This window comes from Meles meles, chromosome 8, assembly GCF_922984935.1.
Source record: "Meles meles chromosome 8, mMelMel3.1 paternal haplotype, whole genome shotgun sequence".
Lineage (NCBI taxonomy): Eukaryota > Metazoa > Chordata > Mammalia > Carnivora > Mustelidae > Meles > Meles meles.
The window spans coordinates 52,322,526-52,348,586 of NC_060073.1; the positions used below are offsets into that span (position 1 = coordinate 52,322,526).

The following is a 26,061-nucleotide window of genomic DNA, read 5'->3' on the forward strand; positions in this document are numbered from 1 at the left end:
AGCCTAGTCCGAGTGGGCGCTGTAGATTTCAGCAGAACGTCGCTGTGCTGGCGGGGCTGAGGTCGTCTCAGGTGAGGTGGTCGCCCCGGAAGTGGCTGTGGCCGTGGCCCCTGGGTGTTGTAAGGACCCTGTGGCAGAGTTGTTGTTAAGGGGTGGGCGGCATCACCCCTCTTCCTCCACCTTCCCTGCAGCAGCCATGGCGAAAGGCAGAGTCTCTGAACGATCGCAGACGGGGGCACTCCACACGACCCCCGTGGGGGACAGGCCAGAGGGGACACGGGGTGTCACGGCGCAGAGCGGCGGAGACCACCTGAAGGGTGAGTAAAACCGGAACCAGAGCTGGGGCTAGCCCAGAGGCGAGAGTGTGCCGAGGGGGTTTGGGGTGGAAAGGACCTCAGTTGGCTCCGGGGATTTGCGAGGGGAAGGGGGCCTGCTGGCACCCAGGGACGCTGGAGCAGAGAGGGTGGGGGACCTGGGCTTGGGCCGTTGCCCACAGCAAGGCCGGACACCTAGGAGGTGCGTCGTAAATGCTGCTGTAGTTGAATTCAATAAAAGAACTAATGACACTGGCTTGTTTGAAGCTCAGGGAGGACGTAAGGTTGACAATATATTGAAGCTAGACAGAACGGAAAGGAACTTCAGCACTCCTGCTTTATTTTTACCGATGAAGAAACTGAGGCCCCCAGTGGATGTGGCACTTGCATAAAGTCACAAAGCCAGATGAGTCAAGTAGTTAAGAGCAAGGTTTTAACTATATACAGGTGCCACTTCCAGGTGACAGGAACACTTGGGTGTGAGTCCCTGCCCTACCACTTATGACTTTGGACTTGTTATCTTTCAAAAACTCAGTGTCTAAACTGTAGAGTGAGGATGACAAAGATTATAGTAATAGTAGTCTCTGCTTAGCTTGCAATGTGCATTACACAAAATAATTGATGTAAAGCCTTAGTTGTAATGGCATATGTGAAGTGGAGGCTAAACAAATATTAGCGATTACTGTTGTAACTGAGATCTCTCATTCTCAAGCTTTTTTGCATTACACCATTCTGCCATTTTTCAGGACTTTAAATATTATTTTGAAAGGAAGTATACTTAGAAACTAAACACTTTTATTCCATCTTGGCATAGAGTTTTTCATTGCTTTTCAACAGTTGAAATGACTAAACTTTTAAAATGCTTTTTATTTTATTTTTTTAAGATTTTATTTATTTGACAGAGATCACATGTAGGCAGAGAGGCAGGCGGGGTTGGGGGGTGCAGGCTCCCTGCTGAGCGGAGAGCCCAATGCAGGGCTCTATCCTAGGACCCTGAGATCATGACCTGAGCCCGAAGACAGAGGCTTAACCCACTGAGCCACCCAGGCACCCCGTATTTTATTTTTTAAAGAATTTATTTAATTGACAGAGAGAGAGGCAGCAAGAGAAGGAATACAAGCAGGGGGCATAGGAGAGGGAGAAGCAGGCTTCCCGCTGAGGAGGGAGTCCAATGCGGGGCTCAATACCAGGAATCTGGGATCACAAACCTAGCCAAAGGCAGATGCCTAACTACTGAGCCACCCAAGAGCCCCTTAAATGCTTTTTAAAAATCCCATAAACTTGAAGAAATCCTAACAAATGTCCATTCAGTTGTTTTCAGCTTACACTGATATGTTCCACCACCAGTGATGGGTAAGGAGAGGGTCTTTTAAGATTGTCTGGCACCTTTATAAGTATAGTCAATAATAAAATATTGCACACTTAAAAATATATATTTATATATATGAAGATCATATGTTTAACATACAGCTGAAATTTAAAATAGAATAAATTTTTAAAAAAGTATTCTGCAGAAAATGGTATTTTCTTTTCAAATAATTGAAAATGTCCCCAGTGTAATTTGACTTTTTAAGCTTTATGTATTTTGATATTTCTCCATCTTATAGACATAGGGCCACATAACTTCAAAAACTGAGAAATGAATTGTCTAAGTATAAATCCACTCTAAATTAAAGGAACATTGTTTTGAAGATGCTGCTGTGGAGAATAATCCAAGGGTTTTCAGAAAAGTATTTTCCAGATGGGGCATCCCTTAAGATTGTATTTGGTTTGTGGTAGTAGTCAGTTGTGTATTACTGATTTTTGTTGTTGTTTTAACCTAAAGCTATTTAGAAAATAAAACCTTGAAAACTTCCGAAGTGCTTTTATAATTGTTTATCTTATTTTATCATTAAGATGACACATTCAGCACAATTTTTTTTTAAAGATTATTTACTTTAGAGAGAGAGGGAGCATGGCAGGAAGGGGCGGAGGGAGATAGAGAGAGCCTGACATGGGGCTTCATTGCATGACCTGAGATCAGAGCCGGATGCTTAACCGACGATGCCATTTTTTTTTTTTAATTAAAAAAATTTTTTTAAAGATTTTTATTTATTTCACAGAGAGAGGGACGGTGGTATTCAAGCATACAGTGGCAGGGGGAGAGGGAGAAGCATGCTTCCCGCTGAGCAGGGAGCCAAATGTGGAACTTGATCCTAGGACCCTGGAATCATGACCTGAGCTGAAGGCAGACGCTTAACTGACTGAGCCACTCAGGTGCTCCCATTTTTTTTTTTTTAAAGAAAATTATTTATGAGAGAGAGAGCGAGAAATAGAGTGCCTGGGAGCGGGGGTGGGAGGGCAGAGGGAGAGAGAGAATCCCAAGCAGATTGATTGCTGAGGATGGAGCCCCACATGAGGCTCAGTCCCACCAACCTGAGACCATGACCTGAGCTGAAACCAAGAGTCAGATGCTCAATGGACTGAGCCACCCAGTTGCCCCTATCATATCACTTCTGTGGACTAGAAATCTATAGGAAGGTAGAGGGAGATGTGAAGGCGTGCCTTCACAGTAGGGTTTGAATTGTTAGATAGTAAGGGGATTCTGGCTGGGGGAAACATTAAGCTGGGAGGTTAGTGTGAATCTTTATGTCAGTATAGAGATTAATTTGTTGGGAGTGGAAGATTTCTGTTTCTGTAGGAGATAAGATTGGCCATGATCAAAATGGTGTTGGTACAGAAGGATTTAAGTGCTATGCAGAGGAACTATTTTGATCCATCTTGTTAATTAGTGATTCCCAGTGTTTTCTTTTTCTTCTCTGCCTCTCTGTTTCTGTCTCTGTCTTTAATTAGTGTTAGGAATTCATTTTCTGGGCAAAAGATTTTGTATATCCCTTATGTGATAGGGTTATGTGATAGGCTTACTTGTGATGTGATGCCATTAGTAACTACTTAGCAACCAATATTCCAGATTATGATAAACAGTTTTTGTTAATTGCAGGTGTTATTTAGTTTGGCATTCAGAAAATTACATGTTTTGGAGTAGAGATAAAAATTTAGTAACTCCAGGGACACCTGGGTGGCTCAGTTGGTTAAACGTCTACCTTTGGCTCAGGTTATTATCCCAGGGTTCTGGGATCTTGCTCAGTGGGGAGCCTGCTTCTCTTCCTGCCTGCTGCTCCCCCTGCTTGTGTGAGCATGCTCTCTCTTTGACAAATAAATAAAATCTTTAAAAAAAGTAATAACTCTTGATTGAGAAATACATAGTAACAGAACATTCCTATAAATTCCATGACACTTTAAATGGATTTGTATTTTTTTAACTGACATACCTACCTAACTTTGACTAATAGTTGTCATTGTGTGTATGTTTGAAATATTTTACATGCTATATGCAGTGTTTGGTACATTTAGTGGGTCCCTTGTGACTGTGGTCTCTATTCTCACATCTTAGCCTTATAGACTGTGAAAACTTGAGCAAAGACACTGAAAATCTAATTTTTTTAAAAATTTTATTTATTTATTTGACAGACAGAGATCATAAGTAGGCAGAGAGGCAGGCAGAGAGAGAGGAAGGGAAGCAGGCTCCCTGCTGAGCAGAGAGCCCCATGTGGGGCTCCATCCCAGGAAGCTGGGATCATGACCTGAGCCAAAGGCAGAGGCTTTAACCCACTGAGCCACCCAGGCGCCCCTGAAAGTCTAATTCTTGAATAATGAGGAAGGACAAGAAACAAGACAAGAGGTAGAAGTACTTAAGAGGCTCTTGATCTAATCTATCTGCAAGAGTGCCTGGACCAGGGTATTTATTTTCTTCTGTGTTATTTGTCCTGGCTTATCTATTTACTAACAAGTCAAAGAAGTTTCCCATTTTGATTTAAGAAAACTCTGGGATGCCTTGCTGGCTCATTCAGGAGAGCATGCGACCCTTGATGCTCTTGGGGTCGTGAGTTCAAACCCTACATTGGGCATAGAGATTACTGAAAAAGAATAAATAAACTTAAAAAAAGAAAAGAGCTCATAGGGCTGTGTTTTTTCAGTATATAGAGGTCATCATCCTTGTGAGCAGTGTGAAATCAATTTGATGGGTAATGATGAGACATTTTTAAAAATGGAAGAGAAAATAGAGTACTTTGCATGTGGTAAGGCAAAGTGTTCTTTGAATTTTATTTTTTAATTTTGTTGATTTTCTGTGTACCAAATCATGACATAAAGTTGCTTATTGTGATTGCAGCCAAAAATGTTTGAGAAACATTGTCTCAAAGTTGATCTTACTGCTTTTAGAAGACAATATTGTTCAAACTTGGTTAACAAACCCCTCTCAGATGTCTGTTCTAGATTCTGCCTTGCTCATTTGGTTCAGTAAATATTCTTTGAGCATCTGCTATGGGCAAGGTACTAGCTTAGAGGAAGAAGGAAGCTCTTACTGTTAACTGGGAAGTAAGACTAAAATGGACAACTAGGCATCAGCCAAGGTATTAGTATAATTTGTTGATGCCAGTCCCAGCCCAGATATTATGTATCAGGCTTCTTGTGGTTATCATCAATAGAAAATATAATTGAAACTCTTGCTGAGGGGTGCCTGGGTGGCTCAGTGGGTTAAAGCCTCTGCCTTCAGCCCAGTTCATGGTCTTAGAGTCCTGGGATTGAGCCCCGCATCGGGCTCTCTGCTCATTGGGGAGCCTGCTTCCCCCTCTCTCTGCCTGCCTTTCTGCCTACTTGTGATCTCTCTCTCTGTCAAAATAAATAAATAAAATCTTAAAAAAAGAAAGAAACTTGCTGAAAGGAAGTCGATTGATTTATATAACTAAAAAATTGAGAGATTCAGTGGGATTCACTGGCTTCAGTCTGGAACAGTGGCCTAATGATATCATCAGGATCTGATTTCTTTCATATCTTTAATGTCAGCTTTTTAAAAAAAATTAACATATAATGTATTGTTTGACCTAGGGTACAGGTTTGTGAATCATCAGGCTTACACATCCCAGTTTAATGTTAGTTTTACCTTAAGGTTGATTTCTCTCGATTGTCCAGGTAAATTAAATTGTCCCATAACTTTAAGAATCTTTTTCCTAGCATTACCAATAGAAGTCTAGATATTCATTCTGATTAGACCGTCTCAGATAATGCTTGTCCCTGAATCTATCACTATTACCAAATTAGCTCAACCTGATTCATGTATGACACCTAAAAAAATGGGAGTAGGAATGAGGCCAAGTCAGTTTTCCCAAAGACATAGATCTCTGTGATCATCACTCATGATTTTTCTCTATTTGTGCTCAACCGTCTTAGTGAAGAAGGTGAACTTGTGGCACTCATTTTGGGTTTGATTATATTAAAAAAAAAAGTTAAGGATTCCAATCAAAGGTGCTGCTTCAGATACACAGTGGAATTGAGGCTGGGCGTGGAAGGAAGAAAAGTGAGGGGCCCAATGGAAGGGAGAAAATGGAGGGAGTAAGCTCAGGAAAGAATAAAGATGATCAAAGAATGGCATATTGGGATTTAAAATGTTCAAGGTAGAGCAGTCTCGGGATGTGAGAACTTAGTTTATCATTGGAAGTAGGTAGTTAAAGTTGAATAGAAATGAAGGTCTAGGGGTGCCTGGGTGGCTCAGTGGGTTAAGGCTTCTGCCTTCGGCTCGGGTCACAATCTGAGGGTTCTGGGATCGAGCCCCACATCAGGCGCTCTGCTCAGCAGGGAGCCTGCTTCTTCCTCTCTGCCTGCTTCTCTGCCTACTTATGATCTCTGTCAAATAAATAAATAAAATCTTAAAAAAAAAAAAAAAAGAAATGAAGGTCTAAGAATTTTGAGGCTGGGTGGATCATCTAAATGGATGATGCATCTTTTAGGATTATGAAGTTTACTATAAGCCTGATCTCAGTCTTTAGTGAATGGGGGGGAAACATGTGAAAGTAGTTAGATGAGAGTGAGAGTGTGTGGATTGAGTGGCAGCACAGTTGTAGGGCATAAGTCTTAGAGAATGAGCCTTTATACAAAATTGGCAGTCTTGTTTCTTCTACCTACAAACATGCTTTCTCTCCGTGTCTGTTCTTAATAGTTAATTATTTGTATTTATTTTAGTTGTTTGAATTTATGCTTGATGATACTGCTACCATTGTTAAATTTTTTTTTTTTTAAGATTTTATTTATTTGACAGACAGATCACAAGTAGGCAGAGAGACAGGCAGAGAAAAAGGAGGTAGCAGGCTCCCTGCTGAGCAGAAAGCCCGATGTGGGGCTCGATCCCAGGACCCTGGGATCATGACCTGAGTTGAAGGCAGAGGCTTTAACCCACTGAGCCACCCAGGCGCCCCACCATTTTTAAATTTTTAATAATAAAATTCTAAAGCCCTTGAAATAAATTTACTTCCAAAAATACTGTAGTGGATTCTTGTGACCACGAAAACTTGTTAGAGTCCCGGTAATGAGATGGGTCTTTTGCGTCTTCATGTAGGATCAAGTAGGTTTAGAAAACTGAATGTTCAGAACTAGTAGACCTGATCACCAGTGAGAGTCATTCCTAAGATCTTGTGGATTTAGGAAGATTTTGCTTTTCCTGTTTGTTTGTTTGTTTAAGATTTTATTTATTTATTTGACAGAGACACAGTGAGAGAGGGAACACAAGCAGGGGGAGTGGGAGAGTGAGAAGCAGGCTTCCCGACGAGCAGGGCTCAGTCCCAGGATCCTGGGATAATGACCTGAGCCGAAGGCAGATGCTTAACAACTGAGCCACCCAGGCACCCCCCGCCTTTTTTTTTTTTTTTTGAGATTTTATTTGTTTGTCAGAGAGAGTGAGCACAAGCAGGAGAGTGGCAGGCCGAGGGAGAAGTGGGCTCCTCCATGGTCTTCTCACTCAGCGAGGAGCCCAATGTGGGACTTGATCCCTGGACCCTGGGATCATGATCTGAGCCGAAGGCAGATGGTTAACTGACTGAGAGCCACCCAGTCGCCCCAGATTTTGCTTTTCAAAAGGTTTTGATATGAAAATAATAAGAAATAGGGAGGTATTATAGGGCCATTAAGGTTATGATTTTTCAGAAAAGATAAATGCATATTAGGAGTTAGAGAAAAGGTGCTCTTAAGAGGACGAATTGAAGATACAGGGTGAATGGAGAAGAGACAGTTCTTGGAGCAAAATCTGAAAGGAAATGTGTTAGCATTTAATGCAAAGATAAGGGGCAAGGGAAGATAATTTGGGGAACAGATCTTGAGGTAGAGATTGGGGAGCTTACTGAACTGTGGAAGCAGTGTCATTGTTTGAGAAAAGACGAAGATAGAATTCAAGGCTTGAGGAGACTTGAAATAGCCTTTTTAGAGAATGCTGTGAAAGAATTATTGTCTGCCAGTGATAACTGTAATTGAAGATAGAAAAGCATGTGGCCTTGGAGGCCAAGAGAAAATAATCTTCACTCTTTCTAACAGTATCTTTGGCCTGGAGGAGGTTGGAAAGCAGATAATGGGATAATTCAGATTGGGAATTACTATGATGGAAGATTTGAAGGTTAATGAATATATAAAGTACTACTGTGGGTAACTTCAAATGCTAAATGACATACATCTAATGCAACCAAGAGGAGATGCATTATAAATTATGCATGCTATACATTTCAATGGAGAATTATCATTAAAGCAAGATTTTCAATTTTTTTTTTAAGATTTTTTTAATGTATTTGACAGACAGAGATCACAAGCAGGCAGAGAGAGAGGAGGAAGCAGGCTCCCGGAAGAGCAGAGAGCCTGATGCAGGGCTCCATCCCAGGATCCTGGAGTCATGACCTAAGCTGAAGGCAGAGGCTTTAACCCAGCCTCTGAGTTGAGCCAGCCAGGCGCCCCAAGATTTTCAACTTTTATCTGTTTAGAACTCTAAATCAATTACATGCTAGTCTCTGGACTTGATAGAATTCTACTCAAGAAGAATTGTTGAGTCATAGTAACTAACAAACCCCTAGTTACCAGTTAGTGTGAAAGAAAGGAGAGCTTCAATTTTGAATGTCACTTTGTTGTTTTCTGTGTTACTGTTGAACACAGTGCTTGAAAAAGTTTGCCTTATTTTAAAGAGTGGAGAAAATTGGTATCAGGTTAAACGTGGCAGTTAATTTTATTCAGTTGTCTATATATTTCATCATCCAACCGTAAGACAGCAAGCAGGAGTCAGAGAAATGTGTACTCGGGAACATTCAGGTGGTGTTCTGTAGTTCAGCTAAATGTTGCCTGACACCTTTCTTCCCTGTGACCCCTTACTTAGGACTGGTAGTTTAATAATGGGAAGAAAAATGTTATAGTTTAATTTTAGAGCTGACACGCTAAAGGACTTTTTAAAATTTTTTTCAAAGACTTTATTTTTAAGTAATCTCTATGCCCACTATGGGTCTCAAACTCACAACCCTGAGATCAAGAGTTGCACTTTGTACGAACTGAGCCAGCCAGGCGCCCCTAATTTTTAATTTAAGAGAATGATATAACCTGCTGAAATCTTTAAAAATGTATTTAGCTACAGGTTATGGTTTAGAAGGCCGGAAACTCTTATCATCTTTCAGTCTTCAACCAAATTTCTACCTGCTCTGTGAATCTTGTCTCCATTACTCTAGCCCAGTAATCTTGCTTTTCTTATACTCAAAATCTCTTTCTGCCATTCTTTGGGGAACTAGCTAATGGTGGTATCTACTTCTTAAAAGCAGAGGCTGAGCCGAACATTTTGTACATAATAGATGTTCAGCAGATAGTCCTGAGTAACTCTGCATTTGTGTGCATACTTTGCAGAGTAGAAGGAAAAGTACAAAGAAAGGGGTGGGGTGATGGTGATGGGGAATGATCCGTTTATTCTTAGGAGTAATTCTGGGTCCATAAATATCTTCTGGATGAAAAACAAAAAAGCAGTGGTTTTGAAGAGTTTAAAAGATGCCCATGATATTAAACTATTTGTATCAGTCCTTTTTGTACTCTGGACTTCAAGCAGGGAAGTAAGTGAAAAATGAAGACTGAGCAAGGTAATTCCAGGTAGATTTAAAAGGAACATGCCTTTAAGAAGTAGCAGACTTTTGGGGCGCCTGGGTGGCTCAGTGGGTTAAGCTGCTGCCTTCGGCTCAGGTCATGGTCTCGGGGTCCTGGGATCGAGTCCCGCGTCGGGCTCTCTGCTCGGTGGCGAGCCTGCTTCCCTCTCTCTCTCTCTGCCTGCCTCTCTGTCTACTTGTGATCTCTCTCTGTCAAATAAATAAAATCTTTAAAAAAAAAAAAAAGAAGTAGCAGACTTTTGAAAAAGTTGTACAGACTTTATATATGTTAATATGTCTTTGCTTTCTTATCAGCGCATAGAAAACTATGCCCCAAACCTCAATGTTTATATATTACTCAATTCCTTTCTAGTAGATTACTTCTTTATTTAATAAAGTAGGAAAATAACATTATAGCCTTATGAGAAGTTTGTGTTTCAATGGATTTTCTATTTAAAACTACATTTTTGGTTAAATTAGTCTTAGTGAACACTGATATTTTTGTAACTTTTGGCTGATTCCTCTTTTCTTTTTAGGGTGAATAGATATGATATCTTAAATTCTCAAGACATGCATTGAGTTAGATATCATAACCAGGGCGAAGATATGAACAATTAGGCATTTGTTATTATAAGATTCTGCAGAAACCTTTTCACATTTGACCCACCTCAGATATTTAAAGTCTCTGTTTAATTTTCTGTGCTGCAAAGAAGCATGTATATAAATACATTAGTGGATTAATGAACTGGAGTATTCAGTGGCAGGCATGCCTGGTTCATTACTGCATTGAAGGCATCTTTTATATTATTTTATGATCCTATTCCTTCCTGCGGTAAATTTTAGAAGTATGGAATGAAAAAGTAAGTTTCTATTTGTGACTTGGTTTTTGAAGTAAAGTCCCTTTTTTAGAGTCAGATGATGATAAAGTAAATTAATGTTTAGATTACAGAAAATTGGAAAAGATAAAATTTTTTGTCTTTAGTGTTCACAAAATACTAGAACTTGATAAACCTAGTATTGTCTTTTAGAAAATCTGCTTTAATGATCTGCTAAGAATAATTTATATCTAGTATATCAAAGCACTAACCTAAGCAACTTATATTTACACAGAGATTATGAGTTGATTATAAATGGATATTAAAAGGCTTTAGAGATATACTTTATGCTATTTGGTTGCTTATGATTTATTTTTTTATTTATTAATATTTTATTTATTTACTTGACAGAGATCACAAGTAGGCAGAGGAGCAGGCAGAGAGAGGGGGCAGGAAGCAGGCTCCCCGCTGAGCAGAGAGCCTGATGCAGGGCTCGATCCCGGGACCCTGGGATCATGACCTGAGTCATTTTATTTTTTTAATTTTTTAAGGATTTAGGTTTTTTTAATAGTACAACCTCCTTAGGGCTTCTGTTTACTTACCTATGATAAATACTTACCATATTGTTTCCTCTTAAGCTTTAATGTACATGCAGATCACCTGGGTATCTTATTAAAATGCAGATTCTGGGGATGCCTGGGTGGCTCAGTTGATTAGGCGTCTGCCTTCGGCTCAGGTCATGATCCCAGCGTCCTGTGATCAAGTCCCGCATCAGGCTCCTTGCTTAGCAGGGAGCCTGCTTCTCCCTCTGCCTCTGCTGCCACTCTGCTTGCCTGTTCTCTCTCTCCCTCTCTCTCTCTCTCTCTGACAAATAAATAAATAAATAAAATCTTTTTTAAAAATGCAGATTCTGGTTTAGTAATTCTGGGGTGTTGACCTAAGAATCTGCATTTCCAGCAAACTGCCTGGTGATGCTGATTCATGTGGCCCACACAGTACACCTTGGGTTGCACGGAGCTAGATGGTTTCTATTGCTCCATGTTCAACATAGAATTGAGCAAAATCTTACTAATTCAGTTGTAAAATATGTAAAGCTGCCATAATGAGACAGGGGATAATATGAAGTTTATTTTTTAATTAATTAAGGCTTTTTGGTTGAAAGGAGAAGAAATAAGTTTAAACCAGCACCAATAAAAAGGAGAATATAGGAAAAAGAATATAAGAGACAATCTCACTGGCATTTATGAGCAAGAAATGAAATATAGCGGCGCCTGGGTGGCTCAGTGGGTTAAAGCCTATGCCTTCTGCTCAGGTCATGATCCCAGAGTCCTGGGATCAAGCCCCACATTGGGCTCTCTGCTCAGCGGGGAGCCTGCTTCCTCCTCTCTCTCTGCTGCCTCTCTGCCTGCTTGTGATCGCTCTGTCAAATAAATAAAATCTTAAAAAAAAAAAAAAAAAGAAATGAAATATAGCCAGGCTTCAAGGAGAGTGAGAAAGAAATCAATGAGTTTCTCTGGATATATGTTTCAGTCTCCCCTCTTATATTTTCTGGTACATGTTTTTGGCTTGCCACAGTTGTTATCTGTGGCTTTTACTGCTTGACCTTTCAGCCTCAAGACCTAGTACCTCTTGGGGTACCTGACTTGTGGCTCAGATGGTTAAACATCTGCCTTCAGGTCATGATCTCCAGGTCCTGTGATCAAGCCCCATGTCAGGCTTCCAGCTCAGTGGGGAGTCTGCTTCTCCCTCTCCCTCTACTACTCTCCCTGTTCTTGCTCGCTCGCTCTCTCTCTCTCTCTCTCTCCCGCTGTATCTCTCTCAAATGAATAAATAAAATCTAAAAAAAAAACAAAAACAAAGACCTACCACTTCTTGACAAGAGCATCTCTTTGTTTTAGTCCAGCTTTTCATCAGCCAATAATGAAGTGTTTCTACTTGACTCAGGTGTCCAATCTTGGGCAACTTAGCCTTCTGTGTTTGGGCGGGTAGAGGGTTGGAATCACACTGTAATAGGGCCAGTGAGATTAGTCTCTTTGGAGGGAAGGGGAACATGGGAAAGTTTCCTAAAGGAAGAGGGTGTTATTGCCTGTTCTACTACACATGTTTGTGAAGAAGGATTTGTGAAATTAATGAATAGAGTACAGGCATTTGATTAGGATACTTCATAAAAGTGTGTGTAAAAGTTACATAGACTGTAGTTACGGAACGGGCATTGTAGATCCATCCATTTAGTTCTCAGAGAACTAAAAATAATCCTTATTATAGCATACATATATTTTTTAAAATCTGAGTATTATCAGTATATACACGGGATAATGGCAAATGTAGGCAGTAAAACTTGAGGCCCCCCCCCCACTTCTGCCTTTTCCCAGTAAGCACTACTAAGGTACCTTAGCCTCCCCACTATTGATCATTTCCTGGTAGAAACAGCCTTGTCCATTCTTCTGCTTGCTGTCTCCTGGATCTCGTTCCATACTTTTATCTTGCATATAATTTTCTAGATAACACTAAGATTACGTTGTGAGGGAATGTAAACAAATTCTGCCATTCTTTGGTCTTAGAGAGCCACTGAAAACATGCGAGACTCAACTATATTCCGAAACCCTCAGTGTGAAAAAGGAAGTATAACATTTACCAGATGTATTAGTCAATCTCTGGGTTCTTATGACAGTTGAAGTAATTGCCAAATTACTTCATTTTTCCTAAGAGGCCATTCTGTCTGTGCTGTCAGCTCCCAATATAGATAAATAAATTTGAAAGTCAGTGGTAGTATTTAGAGCGATGCCCCCTTTCCCCTTTGGCTATCAACAAATCAGTGCTACAAATTCTGGTGTTCTGTTTTTCATGCTTCTGAAATGGATATATCCCCCCAAAAGTAGTATGCCTGATTAATAAATGTGAAATACAATAGTAGTAAAAATTTTATGTTAAAACAGTGTTTTGGACAAAAGTGTGAACAGTTTTTGGGGGGAGGAAATTCTTCACGGAAATTATTTGCTGACTTGGAATACTTATCCTTTTAAAATATTTATCTTAATTACAGCCTCTTTTTTTCCCCCCTTTCAGAAAAAGCCTGCGCAGAAGCTGGGTCAGCAAGAATGTCACTTCTTATATTGGTGTCCATTTTCTTATCTGCAGCTTTTGTTATGTTTCTGGTATATAAAAATTTTCCTCAGCTTAGTGAGTAAGTATACAGAAAGAAACTGAAAATGCTAGACATTAATAGATGGATTAAAAGTTAAATTAATCTTAAGCAACAGAATGTCATGGTGATTGTATATCAACTCTCATGGTTTGTAGCAAGTCCATATTGACACTGTTATTCAAACACTCCTTTCCAAATTTGCCTCTTGGTTTTCTGTGCAGGGGTTTCTTAGCACTGCTCCTCTAGTTAAAGTCTCATTTTTCTAATGGCTTTCAAATGTTTTTAAAAAATATAACTACATTAAGAAATATGTTTTTATATCACAATCCTGCATGCATGTGCCTGTCCATTTTCTCTTGCTCACTTGCATACATGTGTACATATAAAATTAACTTAAAGTTTCACGAAACAGATCATGTTCTCTTATATTTTCTAAATTATTCGATTTATTTTTTAATGAGATAAGTGAGGAAGCAAACTTATTTTAAAATCCATGAAAGATATTGACCTGCAGTTTGAAAAACATTGATGCTCTTCTTCTCTGCCTCCTCCCTCCCCTGACCCGTCCATCCATGTCTTCTCCCTTCCTTCTTGTGATCAATTTCTGTCTGCTTCTATTCATCCATTTCCAATCCCACCACATCTCTCTCTCCTCGCTCTTTTTCTTTTCTGCATTTTATGAAAATGATATGGTCTGAAAAGGTAGTTTTCACAGTGAAATGGACTTTGCATAAACCTTGTATACCTTATCTAGTATACGTCCAAAATTTCTTAGGCAAAACCTTGGGGGTGAAATGTGTTTCAGAATTTAGAATTTTTCCATTTTGGGAAGACTGCATGGAATAAATACTGTATATTATGTAGGTCCTCTAGTGGGATCTGGGGCAGCATCCCATAATCAAATACATTAACATTTTTGCCCAGAAAACGGCATCATAAAAGACTATATGAATAATTACGTAAGTGTGGATCAACTTTTGCTGACAAGGTATGAAGAACTTTTGGTTTTTAGAGGTTTTTGAATTTTAGGGAAGAGATTATGGACCTGAAACACACTTTAAGAAGGCAAAATACCCCAGGGCTCTGTGTGGTTTTTTTTGTACCCCCCCCCCCCAGGGCTGTTTAAACAGTAATACCACCCTTGTATAATCATAGATTACATAAAGGACTATTAAAATGTTGTTAGACTTTCAGCCAGGGTCAGACTGGTGTAGTAATGGATAACTATGAAATATTTCAAGGTGTTCGGAAGTTCCTGTTTTGCCCTAAATTCCTTTCATTAACAATTCCTTATGCTTGAAATTTTATAGTTAAACTTATCTTTATTTTAGTACTTTGATTTCTTACATCAGTATAAATGCCTTTGGGAGGCTAACATTCCTATTGATGGTTAACATTAGTGTGATTGAATTTTAGATCCTTTCTGGTTTTGATCAAGGAGGAGAAAGTAAAGAACTGACTGAAGAGGGCAAGAATATAGAGTATAGATTGAGGTTGTCTTTGCTCTCAGTCTGCTTGTAAGAATGATAATGAGACTTGTATATAAGTATGCTATTATAAACCTGTTATGTTCTGCTTATTTCTGTGTGTGTGTGCACGCAGATACAGATGTATGTGCACACCCCTATAATGAGTTTTTAAGTTTTTAAATTTATAAATGAGAAAACACAGTTTACCTGCTATTTTTATAGAATTTAAGCAGCAGTCTGTCATTGTTATGCAAGATCAGTTAAATTTTATCATGTAAAAAAATGGGCACAATATGCATTAAACACAAAGGTAGTTATTTGAGGCTTTTATAAGCCAGAAATCATTCGACACCAAATAGAAAGTAAAATGAATAAAAAAGAAAAATGTTGCCGTTTTTATCTCAACTTTGGGCTGGGATATTCCAGAAAAAAATGTGAACTGTAATTTCACCAAAAATTTTACTTAATTTTAGTTGTAATTAATTATTGACCTTAGTTTATCATGAGGATTACCCAAAATGATGCTGAATATGTTTTAAATATGTTGATATCAGTAGTTCACTAATTAATTCAAAATTTGTACTGGTGTTGGAACAAATGCTTTTAACCTAATTGAGTTTGGATCATCCTTATTTTCATATATAGATTACAGGTCTCATGAAATCATAATAAAGCATGAAAAACAAATAATTTATAGGCTTTTGAACTTAAAACCTACAAATTTATGGTTACTATATTACAGATCAAGGTATCAAATCATTTTGGATAAAATTTCATGTTTTGAACTTTGACAAAGTTATCTTGGCAAATTTTTCTGCTTTAAAAATTTCACTTTAATTTTATTTCTTTAGAGAAGAAAGAGTGAATATGAAGGTTCCCAGAGATATGGATGATGCCAAGGCTCTAGGAAAAGTTTTATCCAAATATAAGGACACCTTTTATGTACAAGTACTTGTAGCTTATTTTGCTACATATATTTTGTATCCTTTTTACTGAAAAAAAGTTTTCTAGTTTTATTCAAGAAAGAAGTTTTAAAAGTTCTGTTTAGTTATGCATAACTCTTTCTTTTAAAAATTGTTAATTCAGTGTAATTTAATAAAATATATATTAAAAATATATATTAAGTTAAAATGGAAAAAATTCTCACTTTAAAACTATCGCAACTCAGTTATTTCTGAATATTTATTACGAGTTCTTTTGTATTCTGCTTATTTCACTTATCATAAACATCTTCCTTTCCTCTGTATTATTCAAGATAATTATTTTATTTATCTAATTTATGATTATATTAGTTAATTATTTTAATTTAGTTTAGTTATGTTGAATTAATAATCACCACAGCATAATTTAAAAAATATTCCCTTAGGTTTGAAGATATAATTTGTATTTAATTTTTTATTTTTCTACTTGTCCACTTAGGAATCTTTTTGTTCATGATTTTTCCCTTCCATATAATGATTTCTTTGTAAAAAGATCTTAAGAGATTAATTAGTCAATTCAAAGAATATGAATTTTTAAAATAATTACTGGTATATATTTCATTTTATAGAAACATGTATTGTATTAACTAGTCAGGAAAATATCTTTATTCTTCCTACGTATTTTCAAATGGCTTATGCTACTGGTCAATAATCTTCTAATTTATGGGCTTTAATGTCAATCTGATTTTTTGTATTTTTTATTTTAATCCAACCTGTTTTCAGATCTTCTCCATTAATGAAAGACATTATTGGGGTGCCTGGGTGGTTCAGTCAGTTAAGTATCTGCTTTCAGCTCAGGTCATGATCCTAGGGTTCTGGGGTTGAGCCCCATGTCAGGTTCCCTGCTCAGCAGGGAGCCTGCTTCTCCCACTCCCTCTGCCACTCCCCCCTGCTTGTGCTCCCTTGCTCTCTCTCTCTGCCAAATAAATAAATGAAATCTTAAAAAAAAATAAATTATCTCTTGATTTTGGAAAGGTAATCATTATCCACTGCTCATGGTGGAGCGGGGCAGGGGGGTAGGGATGGGGGTGGGGGAGGCAGGCAGAGGGAGAGGGGTAGACAACCTCTGAGACAGAGGAGCAAACAACCTGCTGAGCACGGAGCTAGGTGCAGGGCTTGATCTCATGACTCCAAGATCATGCCCTGAGCTGAAATCAAGAGTCAGAGGCTTAACTGAGCTACCTAGGCATCCTCCCAACCAGCATTTATTTTTAAAAGTTAAATTAGTTACTTTGTTAATTCTCTCAAACTTTTTTTTCCTTTCAAACTATTTCTGTTTTGGCTTCTTCTATTTCCTGAATTTTTGGTTATTGGACTCGTCAATGTAAACTTTTTCTCCTAAAATTCAGTAGCATTTTCTTTTCTTGGATTTATATTAGATTAGATGCTATATGTTTAACATATATGTATGTTTCTATACTTGCCTCCTTATACAAATTTGGGTATATACTTAAGTGCACTGCACCAGTTATTCCTAGTAGACACATTTGTTACAGGTACATTTACAAAATCTTCTGCTGATGTTATAAACATTACTCTTTTATCCATCTAGTGAGAATACATTTTTATTTAGGTAGTGTGCTGTATGTAGGAACTTTGTCATTATTAATTTATTGTGAGAAAAAAATCAAAGTTAGGGAAAATTTAGAGAATTACTATTATGCACTTGTCTTTCAACAAGTTATTTGGCAGCTATTTGTAAAGTAACTTAATAGTATATAAACTGTTTTAAGAAACCCATAACTGCTGTCTTTGCCTACTAATTCTATTTTAGAGCCTATCTGGGAAAACCATAGTGTTAGACTTAAGGGTTATTTTGCCTTTATACACTTCAACCATAGATTAAAATATTTTCCCTGGGTAAGATAAAAACTTGGTTCATTTTTTTCATTTGACTTTTATAAAGTTTTTGGGAATAAGTCCTGTATTTTCTGTTTACTTTGGAAAGTCATCTTGTTTTGCCCTATTTTGCCTCTCAGCTTTTGGGTTATTAATTATATGGTGTTTACAAATCTAGTGTTTTGGGCGTTCAAAAGTAGAACAACTCCTGGAGCAATGAGGAATCATGGTTAGAGGCATGGCACAGTCTCATTTTAGTTGGAGCAATTCTAGAGCAGAGTTTGCAAGCCCAGGGCATTTGTAAGAAGTGATAGGCCATCCAGTTTAGTTGGAGTTTAGGGTATGAAAAAGGAAGGATAGAGAAATAAGCTTAGTAAGAGAGGCTAGATATTGCTACTCAGTCTGTAGAGGACTAAGGAATTTAGAATATTCAGTTGGAATTGGGTACTCATTGAGGATTTTGAGCTGTGGATGACATTAAAAGTGTCGCCATCATCCCTTTTTTGTTTATTTCCCTAAGGCTAAAATCTTTGAGTAACTTAAAAAGTTTATTTCATTATGGAAAATTTGAAATTACACAAAAGTAGAGAAAATCATAGAACGAACTCCTACGGACCCATCACCTAGCTTTAACAGTTACCATCAATATTATGCCAGTTTTGTTCTTGCTGTTTACCTTTCTTTGGCTTTTTGAGAAGAGAATAGGTTGGGAAAGGAAGGTAATATTTACTTTAGGTGATTTAGGTAATGCAGACTTTTAAATATTCAAATAGAAGTATCCATACCCAGTGTTAGTCCATAGGGGACTGGTTGAATAAGCTGTAGTAAATGTAAACCCTGGAGTGGACTCTGTATTAAAAGAATGAGAAATATCTCTCTGTGCTGTTACTGCGTTACTTCCAGGCTATCTTGTTAAATGACAAGAGCAAGGGGCAGAATAGTAAGTCAGTATGCTGTGTTTTATCTATATGAGTGCACACATACAGATGCAGATATTTTGTTACCTTTTTTTGAAAAGAAAAGATATCTTTAAAAGCCAACAACAGTGTTTACCTATGGGGAGAGAATGTGATACAGGGATGGAGGTGAAACCTCTAGATGTACTTCATTGCATAGATTTGACTTTAGAACGAGGTAAATATTTTACATAATTTTAAAACCAATTAAGTCAGAATGAAAAAAGACACAGGAAAAAAATCATTATTTTTTTTAAAGATTTTATTTATTTATTTGACAGAGATCACAAGTAGGCAGAGAGGCAGGCAGAGAGAGAGGGGGAAGCAGGCTCCCCGCTGGAGCCCAGGACCCTGAGACCATGACCCGAGTGAAAGGCAGATGCTTAACCGACTGAGACACCCAGGTGCCCTTGAAGATAGAAATTTTATTTTATTTTTTTTAAGATTTTATTTATTTATTTGACACAGAGAGGTCACAAGTAGATAGAGAGGCAGGCAGAGAGAGAGAGGGAAGCAGGCTCCCCGCTGAGCAGAGAGCCCGATGCGAGACTCGATCCCAGGACCCCGAGATCATGACCTGAGCCGAAGTTAGTGGCTTAACCCACTGAGCCACCCAGGCGCCCCGAAGATAGAAATTTTAAAGGAAGGATAGATGTTGAGGGAATCCACTAAACTCTGACCGACTTATAAGTAAACCATGTTAGGGATTTTTTAAAAGGTGCTGGGGTGGGGGGGTGTGCCTCCACACCAAAACTGGGAACAAGAGGGAAATAGTAAAAAGGCATAATTCTGTTTTTAAAATAAGGTTTGTGATTTTTACGATATTTTCTAACCCCTATCCTTTTTTAAATGAGTAGTGAATTGAAGTAAATGTTTGTAAGTTAGGTTAGAAACAAGTAATTATTATACCCTATATGTACCTAGATTTCCATGGAAATCCTGTTTCCTGTATATATTTTAGGAGTATACGCTGTGCATTAGAGAAACATACTGCAGGCTTTCTTTGTTCTTTTTTTTTCTTTTGTTCTTTTCTTTTGCCAAAGTGTTCTTTCCAAAGTTCAAAGTTCTTTTCTTTTGCCAAAGTTCTTTATCTGGTATATGTTGGATATTTGTCCTGATTTTTCTTTTAGTAACACACTTTTATTAGCATTGTATTTATGATAATGCTAGCAAATGGTCAGTTTAGAGTTAAAGGCATTATAACTGAATTGTAGGTTTTTTAAACTTCTAGATATAATTTTACTTTATTAATACTGAGATATGGATATAATCTTAAAATATAACTTCTATATTGATACTTTTTCCTAAGATGTTTGCTTTGTCTTTTAAAAATTCCATTTTATTATGTTTTAGTCCTTAACTTAGAAGTTAACAGCTTGCAAACATTTGCTATCCCGGGCTCTATATTTCTCAGTATACTCTCAGGGTTTCTTTATCCTTTTCCGCTAGCCTTATTTCTTGTTTGTTTGGTAAGTATATAAAATGAATTTGGGAGACTAGGAAAAAAAAGTAGCTTTTGATAGAATGATGAGGGAGAAGGATGGCATCTAGTCCCACCAGTCTATGTAAGCATAAACTCATTAGTTTTAAGAGGTGATTAATGTTAAAGTAATATCTTTTAAGTCTTCCCATAAGCAGATGTTTTAGTTTTTTTTTTTTTTCCTGGAACAGGGACATCACAGACTTAATTACATAGGCTCTGTTTTAGCCTTTCCTTCTTACTGTGTTTTGTAATTCAAACAGTCCAAGAGTGTTGGTGTGCACAGTGAGTTAAGTTCAGGACTACAGAGGGAGGGGGTAGTATTTTCAAGCATAGCAACTAAAAAAAGAATTGGCTCTTTAAGTCTTATTCTTAGGCTAGATGCTATCCTTAACTATTTGGATATAGTCACTAAGTTCAATCACAAGTGCCAGTTAGTTTCAGCTGGTCTCATTTTAGTCCTGATTTGGTCTGAGAAAGGACTAGATCAAATGGGTTCTTGTCCTCTGCACAAAGAGGAGTCATGCAGAGTATCCTCCCCTAACCCCGAAAGAAGTATGCTAGTTGAACTTTTCCTTAAGTGAGTTTATCTATGTGACTAAGATGGAAAGGTATACAATGCTTATGGCTTCTTGTTATTTCCTAGTGTTCGGGACTCGGTGCCTCATTCTGCTATATGCTCTCCTATTTAGTTGGGAGGCCAGTTGTATACAAATACCTAACAGAGAAAGCAGTAAAATGGTCACAGCAGGTAAGCATGTATTTTTAAGTTATTTAATGTAATTCTTTGGCTAATTGGGAGGTCATTGTATCAGTGTATGGTCTCTCTAGGAATTAAGCCAGACTCTGGGCTTTAATAGAAATGATCTTTCCACCTAAGTAAATTAAAGTGGTGGGCAAATAATGAATGTTAATCCTTTCAAATATGAAGTTTCTGTGCTGTAACAATAGTTTTATTTTGTTTTTGTTTTTTTTTAATATTTTATTTATTTGACAGAGAGAGAAATCACAAGTAAGCAGAGAGGAGGCAGGCAGAGAGAGAGGGGGAAGCAGGCTCCCTGCTGAACTGAGAGCCCAGTGCGGCGCTCGATCCCAGGATCCTGAGATCATGACCTGAGCCGAAGGCAGAGGCTTAACCCACTGAGCCACCCAGGCGCCCCTGTAGCAGTTTTATTTGATAGAGACAGCGAGAGAGGAACACAAGCAGGAGGAGTGGGAGAAGGAGAAGCAGGCTTCCTGCTGAGCAAGGAGCCTGATGTAGGGCTGGATCCCAAGACCCTGGGATCATGACCCAAGCCTAAGCAGACACTTAATGACTGAGCCACCCAGGTGTCCCTGTAACAGGAATTTTAGTTCCTCATTCCTAGTAAGTTCAGTCAGAGCAGAGAAGTCAACGTGTGAAGGCATTCACGATTTTGGGCACCTCACCTGTTTTGGGTTGATGCAGACCACTGTAGTGGGTCACTGAAAAACTTTTTCATCAGCCAACTCCTTGAATGCATTTCATCAGTAGAAATAACTGTTCTCTTAGTCAGGATCTCTACAAAGACAAGTGATGATAAATAATAGCAGCATTACACAGGAAGGTCTAATACAGTGTTTCTAAGAGAATCTTATTTTTATAAAGAATTAGAAGAAACAACCTGTTAAATCCCAGCGGAATTGTAGAAATCATTCTGCCTTACCCTTTTGCTTTACAGACTAAGAAATGACAAAGTAGGGTGCCTGGGTGGCTCAGTGGGTTAAAGCCTCTGCCTTTGGCTCAGGTCATGATCCCAGGGTCCTGGGATTGAGCCCCACATCGGGCTCTCTGTTCTGCGGGGAGTCTGCTTCCTACTCTCTCTCTGCCTGCCTCTCTGCCTAGTTGTGATTTCTCTCTGTCAAATAAATAAAAATATAAAAAAAAAAAAGAAAAGAAATGACAAAGTAAGCGTTTTGCTGCAAATCACCATCATTATTTGTAAAGCAAGATCTAGAAGTATAAACTAATCAGTGCTTTTATTTAACTGGCTAAATATCTCCATATACTTATGCAATCTCATTTATCTAATGAATGAATCACTCATGTAATATGTATAAAAATAACAGAAAAATGAAGATTAAATTGGAGGCTAGGTTTAGTGACGTGCTGTACTAGCCCTTTACATTGTAGGAAGTTAAAGGCATTAAAATATTAGCCACATGATGTGTATCTTGTATATAGTTTTAAGTTCAGTTTTGCTTTTTGAGGTGTAAAGTGTCATTGTTGAGCCATATTAGCTGGGCTCATACAGAACCATCTTTAGTAGTGTAACATTAAGCTATAAGTACGATTAAAAAAAAAATCTCATTTAGCTCTGGTAAAGAGCATGTGTTAAGTAGTTCATTGTCATTTTCAAGCTCCTTTTTTGATCAGTTCTGTTGGATAGATTCTGAACTATCGGGGAATGAGAATTCAAAATAAATATTTTATATTAAGCAACTTATTTTCAATATTGGCCTTATCTTGATCCTAACTGGTTTCTTTCTTATGACAGGTTGAACGTCATAGAGAACATCTCATTAACTACATTATATTTTTGAGAATAACACCATTTCTGCCTAATTGGTTTATTAATATTACATCCCCTGTGATAAACGTGCCACTGAAAGTTTTTTTTATTGGCACTTTTCTAGGTAAGGCCTCTGGTTCACGGTGTGTTAGAACTCATTGTGTATATACCTAACAGTGTCCGGCTGGGCTAGGTTCTGTGTTCTTTGCACACATGCCAGCACCATATATAACTCTTGGGCACAGAGCCTATCATACATAAATAGAAATGTTTGTTGAATTGTGTTTAAGTATTTCTGTGTTACTTCTTTTAAAGAAGAGCACTTTCTGTTGGATATTTTTATAATCACACAGGTTTGAGCAGGACTTTAACTAACTCCGTTCTCTCCCTTGGTGGAGAGAAAAGAAAATCAAGGTGCCCTTTTTGAATAATTTACTCCCTTGTCTTTTAATCACACATTGAAATATTGAACTTTAATGTTCAGTAGAAAGTTGATCTATTTTTCTTTTTTATTGACATAAGTATTTATTATGGGCATTACCAGAAGTATGGGGGAGGCAGTATTAATAAAATGTTCCTGCTTTCAAGGAGCTGGCACTTAATTTTGAAATTAATTAGTGGACATAAAAATTCATTTATACATTTTGTGAATTCTGATGGTTCTTTAGTTAGAGTATTCTGCTTTTCTTTCTAATTTAATTTGAATTGTGTAGATACCAATGAAATGAACAGATTTCTCTTGTACTATGTGTTGAAGTTTAAATTAGTATTTATAGATCTTGAAAAGAATAATCAATTTTTTGTTGCTGCTTTAAAAAAACTCATGACAAACTTGAAAATCTTAGCAGGGATAATTTTGGACTTTGTAAAACAATGTTACGTTCATGGAATCAGAAAAGAGAATTTATCCCTATCTTCTTATTTTACATGTGGAATGCCTAGAGATTTAGTTAACTCAACTTGGTCTAAAGTTATTTTTCCATTTTGTTCTGGTTTTTAATAAAACATTGTTCTATCTATGCTGTTGAATAAACTGCTCTTACTCATGTTTTGAGTATCTTTCTATTTCTGAGCATCTCCTACCACTTCATTTTTAAGTATGTTCTGTCAAGAATGAATGACAATCCACTCAATCTTATTTTTGAACATTTAGATTATTTCCAGATTTTTGTTACTTATAATGCATTGATGAACATCCTTGAGACTAGATCTTTGCTTGTATAAATTAGTATTTCCTCCCCCCGCCCCCCGCCAAGATTTTATTTATTTATTTATTTGACAGAGAGAAACAGTGAGAGAAGGAACACAAGCAGGGGGGAATGGGAGTGGGAGAGGGGTAAGGAGGCTTCCCACCAAGCAGAGACCCTGATGCGGGACTCCATCCCAGGACCTTGGGATCATGACCTGAGCCGAAGGCAGATGCTTAACAACTGAACCACCCAGGCACCACCCCTACATTAGTATTTCCTAAAGCTGAAATTGCTGAATCAAAGTACATTCTCTTTTTTAAAGCTATTGATAAATGTTGTCAATTATTTTATGGAAATTTTTCTTGAGTTTTTAAGTTCATTATCCTTCAGAGGTAGGAAAGATTTAGTTCTTTATATGGAAATAAATGTGAGGGGCTTTAAATTAAGTTACATTTTTCCAAAATGGAGATCAGTATATTCTTACAAGAAATTTTATACAGAGAAAATTTTAATTTTTAAAAATTTGAATATGGATTTATTTGAATCCATTTAAAATATTACATAACAAAGTGTTAGAATAATGTTAGTGCTGTTATGAGTTATGAATAATTTTATGAATGTAAAGTATATTACAAAATCTTATTTTTAAAAAATTACTGCTTATGTTTTTATTTTTTATTTTAGGTGTTGCACCTCCCTCTTTTGTCGCGATTAAAGCTGGAACAACACTTTACCAGCTTACAACAGCTGGGGAGGCTGTTTCCTGGAACTCAGTATTCGTTCTAATGATTTTGGCTTTTCTATCCATTCTGCCAGCCATCTTCCAAAAGAAACTAAAGCAGAAATTTGAGTGAGAAATCATCTGGGTTTTAGTTTTCCTATTATCATCATCATTGTCATCATCGTCATCATCATCATCATCTCAGGATTGGCAGGTTTATGTGTTAAAATCACCTCTTCAGTAATTTGAAATGAGTTTGTAAAATATAATTTCCTATCACACAGTTAAAGTAATGCATGTAAGTGGCAAGGGAGAGAAGAAAGTAAAAATAGAAATTGATGTACGATGAAAAGTACTGTCAGTAGTTACGATAGACACTTTCTAAATCACTACTCCAGGGTAGCTATAGATAATTAGTAGCAGCACAGTAGGAAATTCTTGATCCAACTGATTGAACTTAATATATTTCATGAACTGGCTCCACATACTTACCCTTGACTGGATAATTTAGTGTTTTTCCCTCTTAATCCCTTAATAATAACTAAAATAGGGAAAGCAAACACAAAATAAAAAAACAAAGATTCTAGATTTTTAAAAAGTAGTATTACAGTTCTTACTAATATTATTAGTCTTTGTTAAGAACATAAACTTGAAAACTAAAGCTCAAAAAGAGATTTACAATTTCTTTTTTTAACTTTGAGGTAATAGATATGTTTAGAAGCTGCATGTTGGTGGATTATTGAATCTGGAAAGGATATCAAGTTATATCTGTTTTCTAAATTTATTTTGTTTTTCCTGTTCTAGATTATCATGGGTTAGTCTGAAATTTATAATTCTGGCCAGTCTATTTTCACCTTTTTTCTAGCTTTCACAGTATTTCCACTGTGCATATGAAAATGGCAATTACATGATAATTGTATTATATTGGTGTTGATCATTTATATTCGGATAATATTTTGTTACACAATTCCCTTTACTGTCTCAGAGGGGGATCAAAAAAAGTAAACATTCAAAGTATGCAGTTTTTAGATGATAGATTAATTATATTACTTTATATTTTGAAACGGAAGCAATGGCAGCATAACACTTAAGTGGTTAAATACAGTTTATTTCAATAACTGAAAAATTTACCTCGTTTATTTATTAGTCTGGTCATTAAAGTATATATTATGTAATTATCCTTTTTATGCATGATACACTTATAAGAATGCCTTGTTTCATTTTTATTGATGGGTTTTTTGTTGGGGATTGCTTTTGATTAATGTAGTTAACCAACTTAGTGTTTTTACTTTTTATAACTCAAAGTAAAATTAAATTCTCACGTAGTAACTACTATATTTAAATGGTCCTAGAAAAACTAAACAGCTTTTTGCTGCTTAATGGTAATACCCTTGAAGTCTTGATTCTAGGACATAGCTGATCTATAAGGTAAAGTACTCTTGTCAGTTTTACCTTCACCCAAGACTGTCATATTGAAAAGTACTTTAGCTGTGGGAGAAATCCTTCTATGTTTTTATTGTGAGAGGAATGGTCATCCTCAAAGCTTGTTTCTACTACATAATGTGGACTGATTATTTTTTCTATCACAGTATTAACAAATGGATTTATTGTAAATACAAAGAAAATATATTAATTAATATACTATTCTTATGTCA

The 26,061-nt window shown here is 37.1% G+C and overlaps 1 protein-coding gene across 4 annotated transcripts; it reads left to right on the top strand.

The window, feature by feature from the left end:
• TMEM41B (transmembrane protein 41B) lies at nucleotides 1–26,061 on the top strand. 4 transcript variants are annotated; one of them, XM_046016154.1, is made up of 8 exons: nucleotides 8–71; nucleotides 192–317; nucleotides 13,162–13,279; nucleotides 15,561–15,689; nucleotides 19,860–19,953; nucleotides 20,611–20,715; nucleotides 22,481–22,619; nucleotides 24,370–26,061. In XM_046016154.1, exons 2-8 carry the CDS (start codon nucleotides 197–199, stop codon nucleotides 24,537–24,539), a joined length of 876 nt encoding a protein of 291 aa, XP_045872110.1. In that variant the 5' UTR covers nucleotides 8–71; nucleotides 192–196; the 3' UTR covers nucleotides 24,540–26,061. The 4 variants fall into 4 exon arrangements, with proteins under 4 accessions (XP_045872109.1, XP_045872110.1, XP_045872112.1 ...); XM_046016155.1 differs by having other exon boundaries at nucleotides 10–71; nucleotides 195–317; XM_046016153.1 differs by having other exon boundaries at nucleotides 1–317.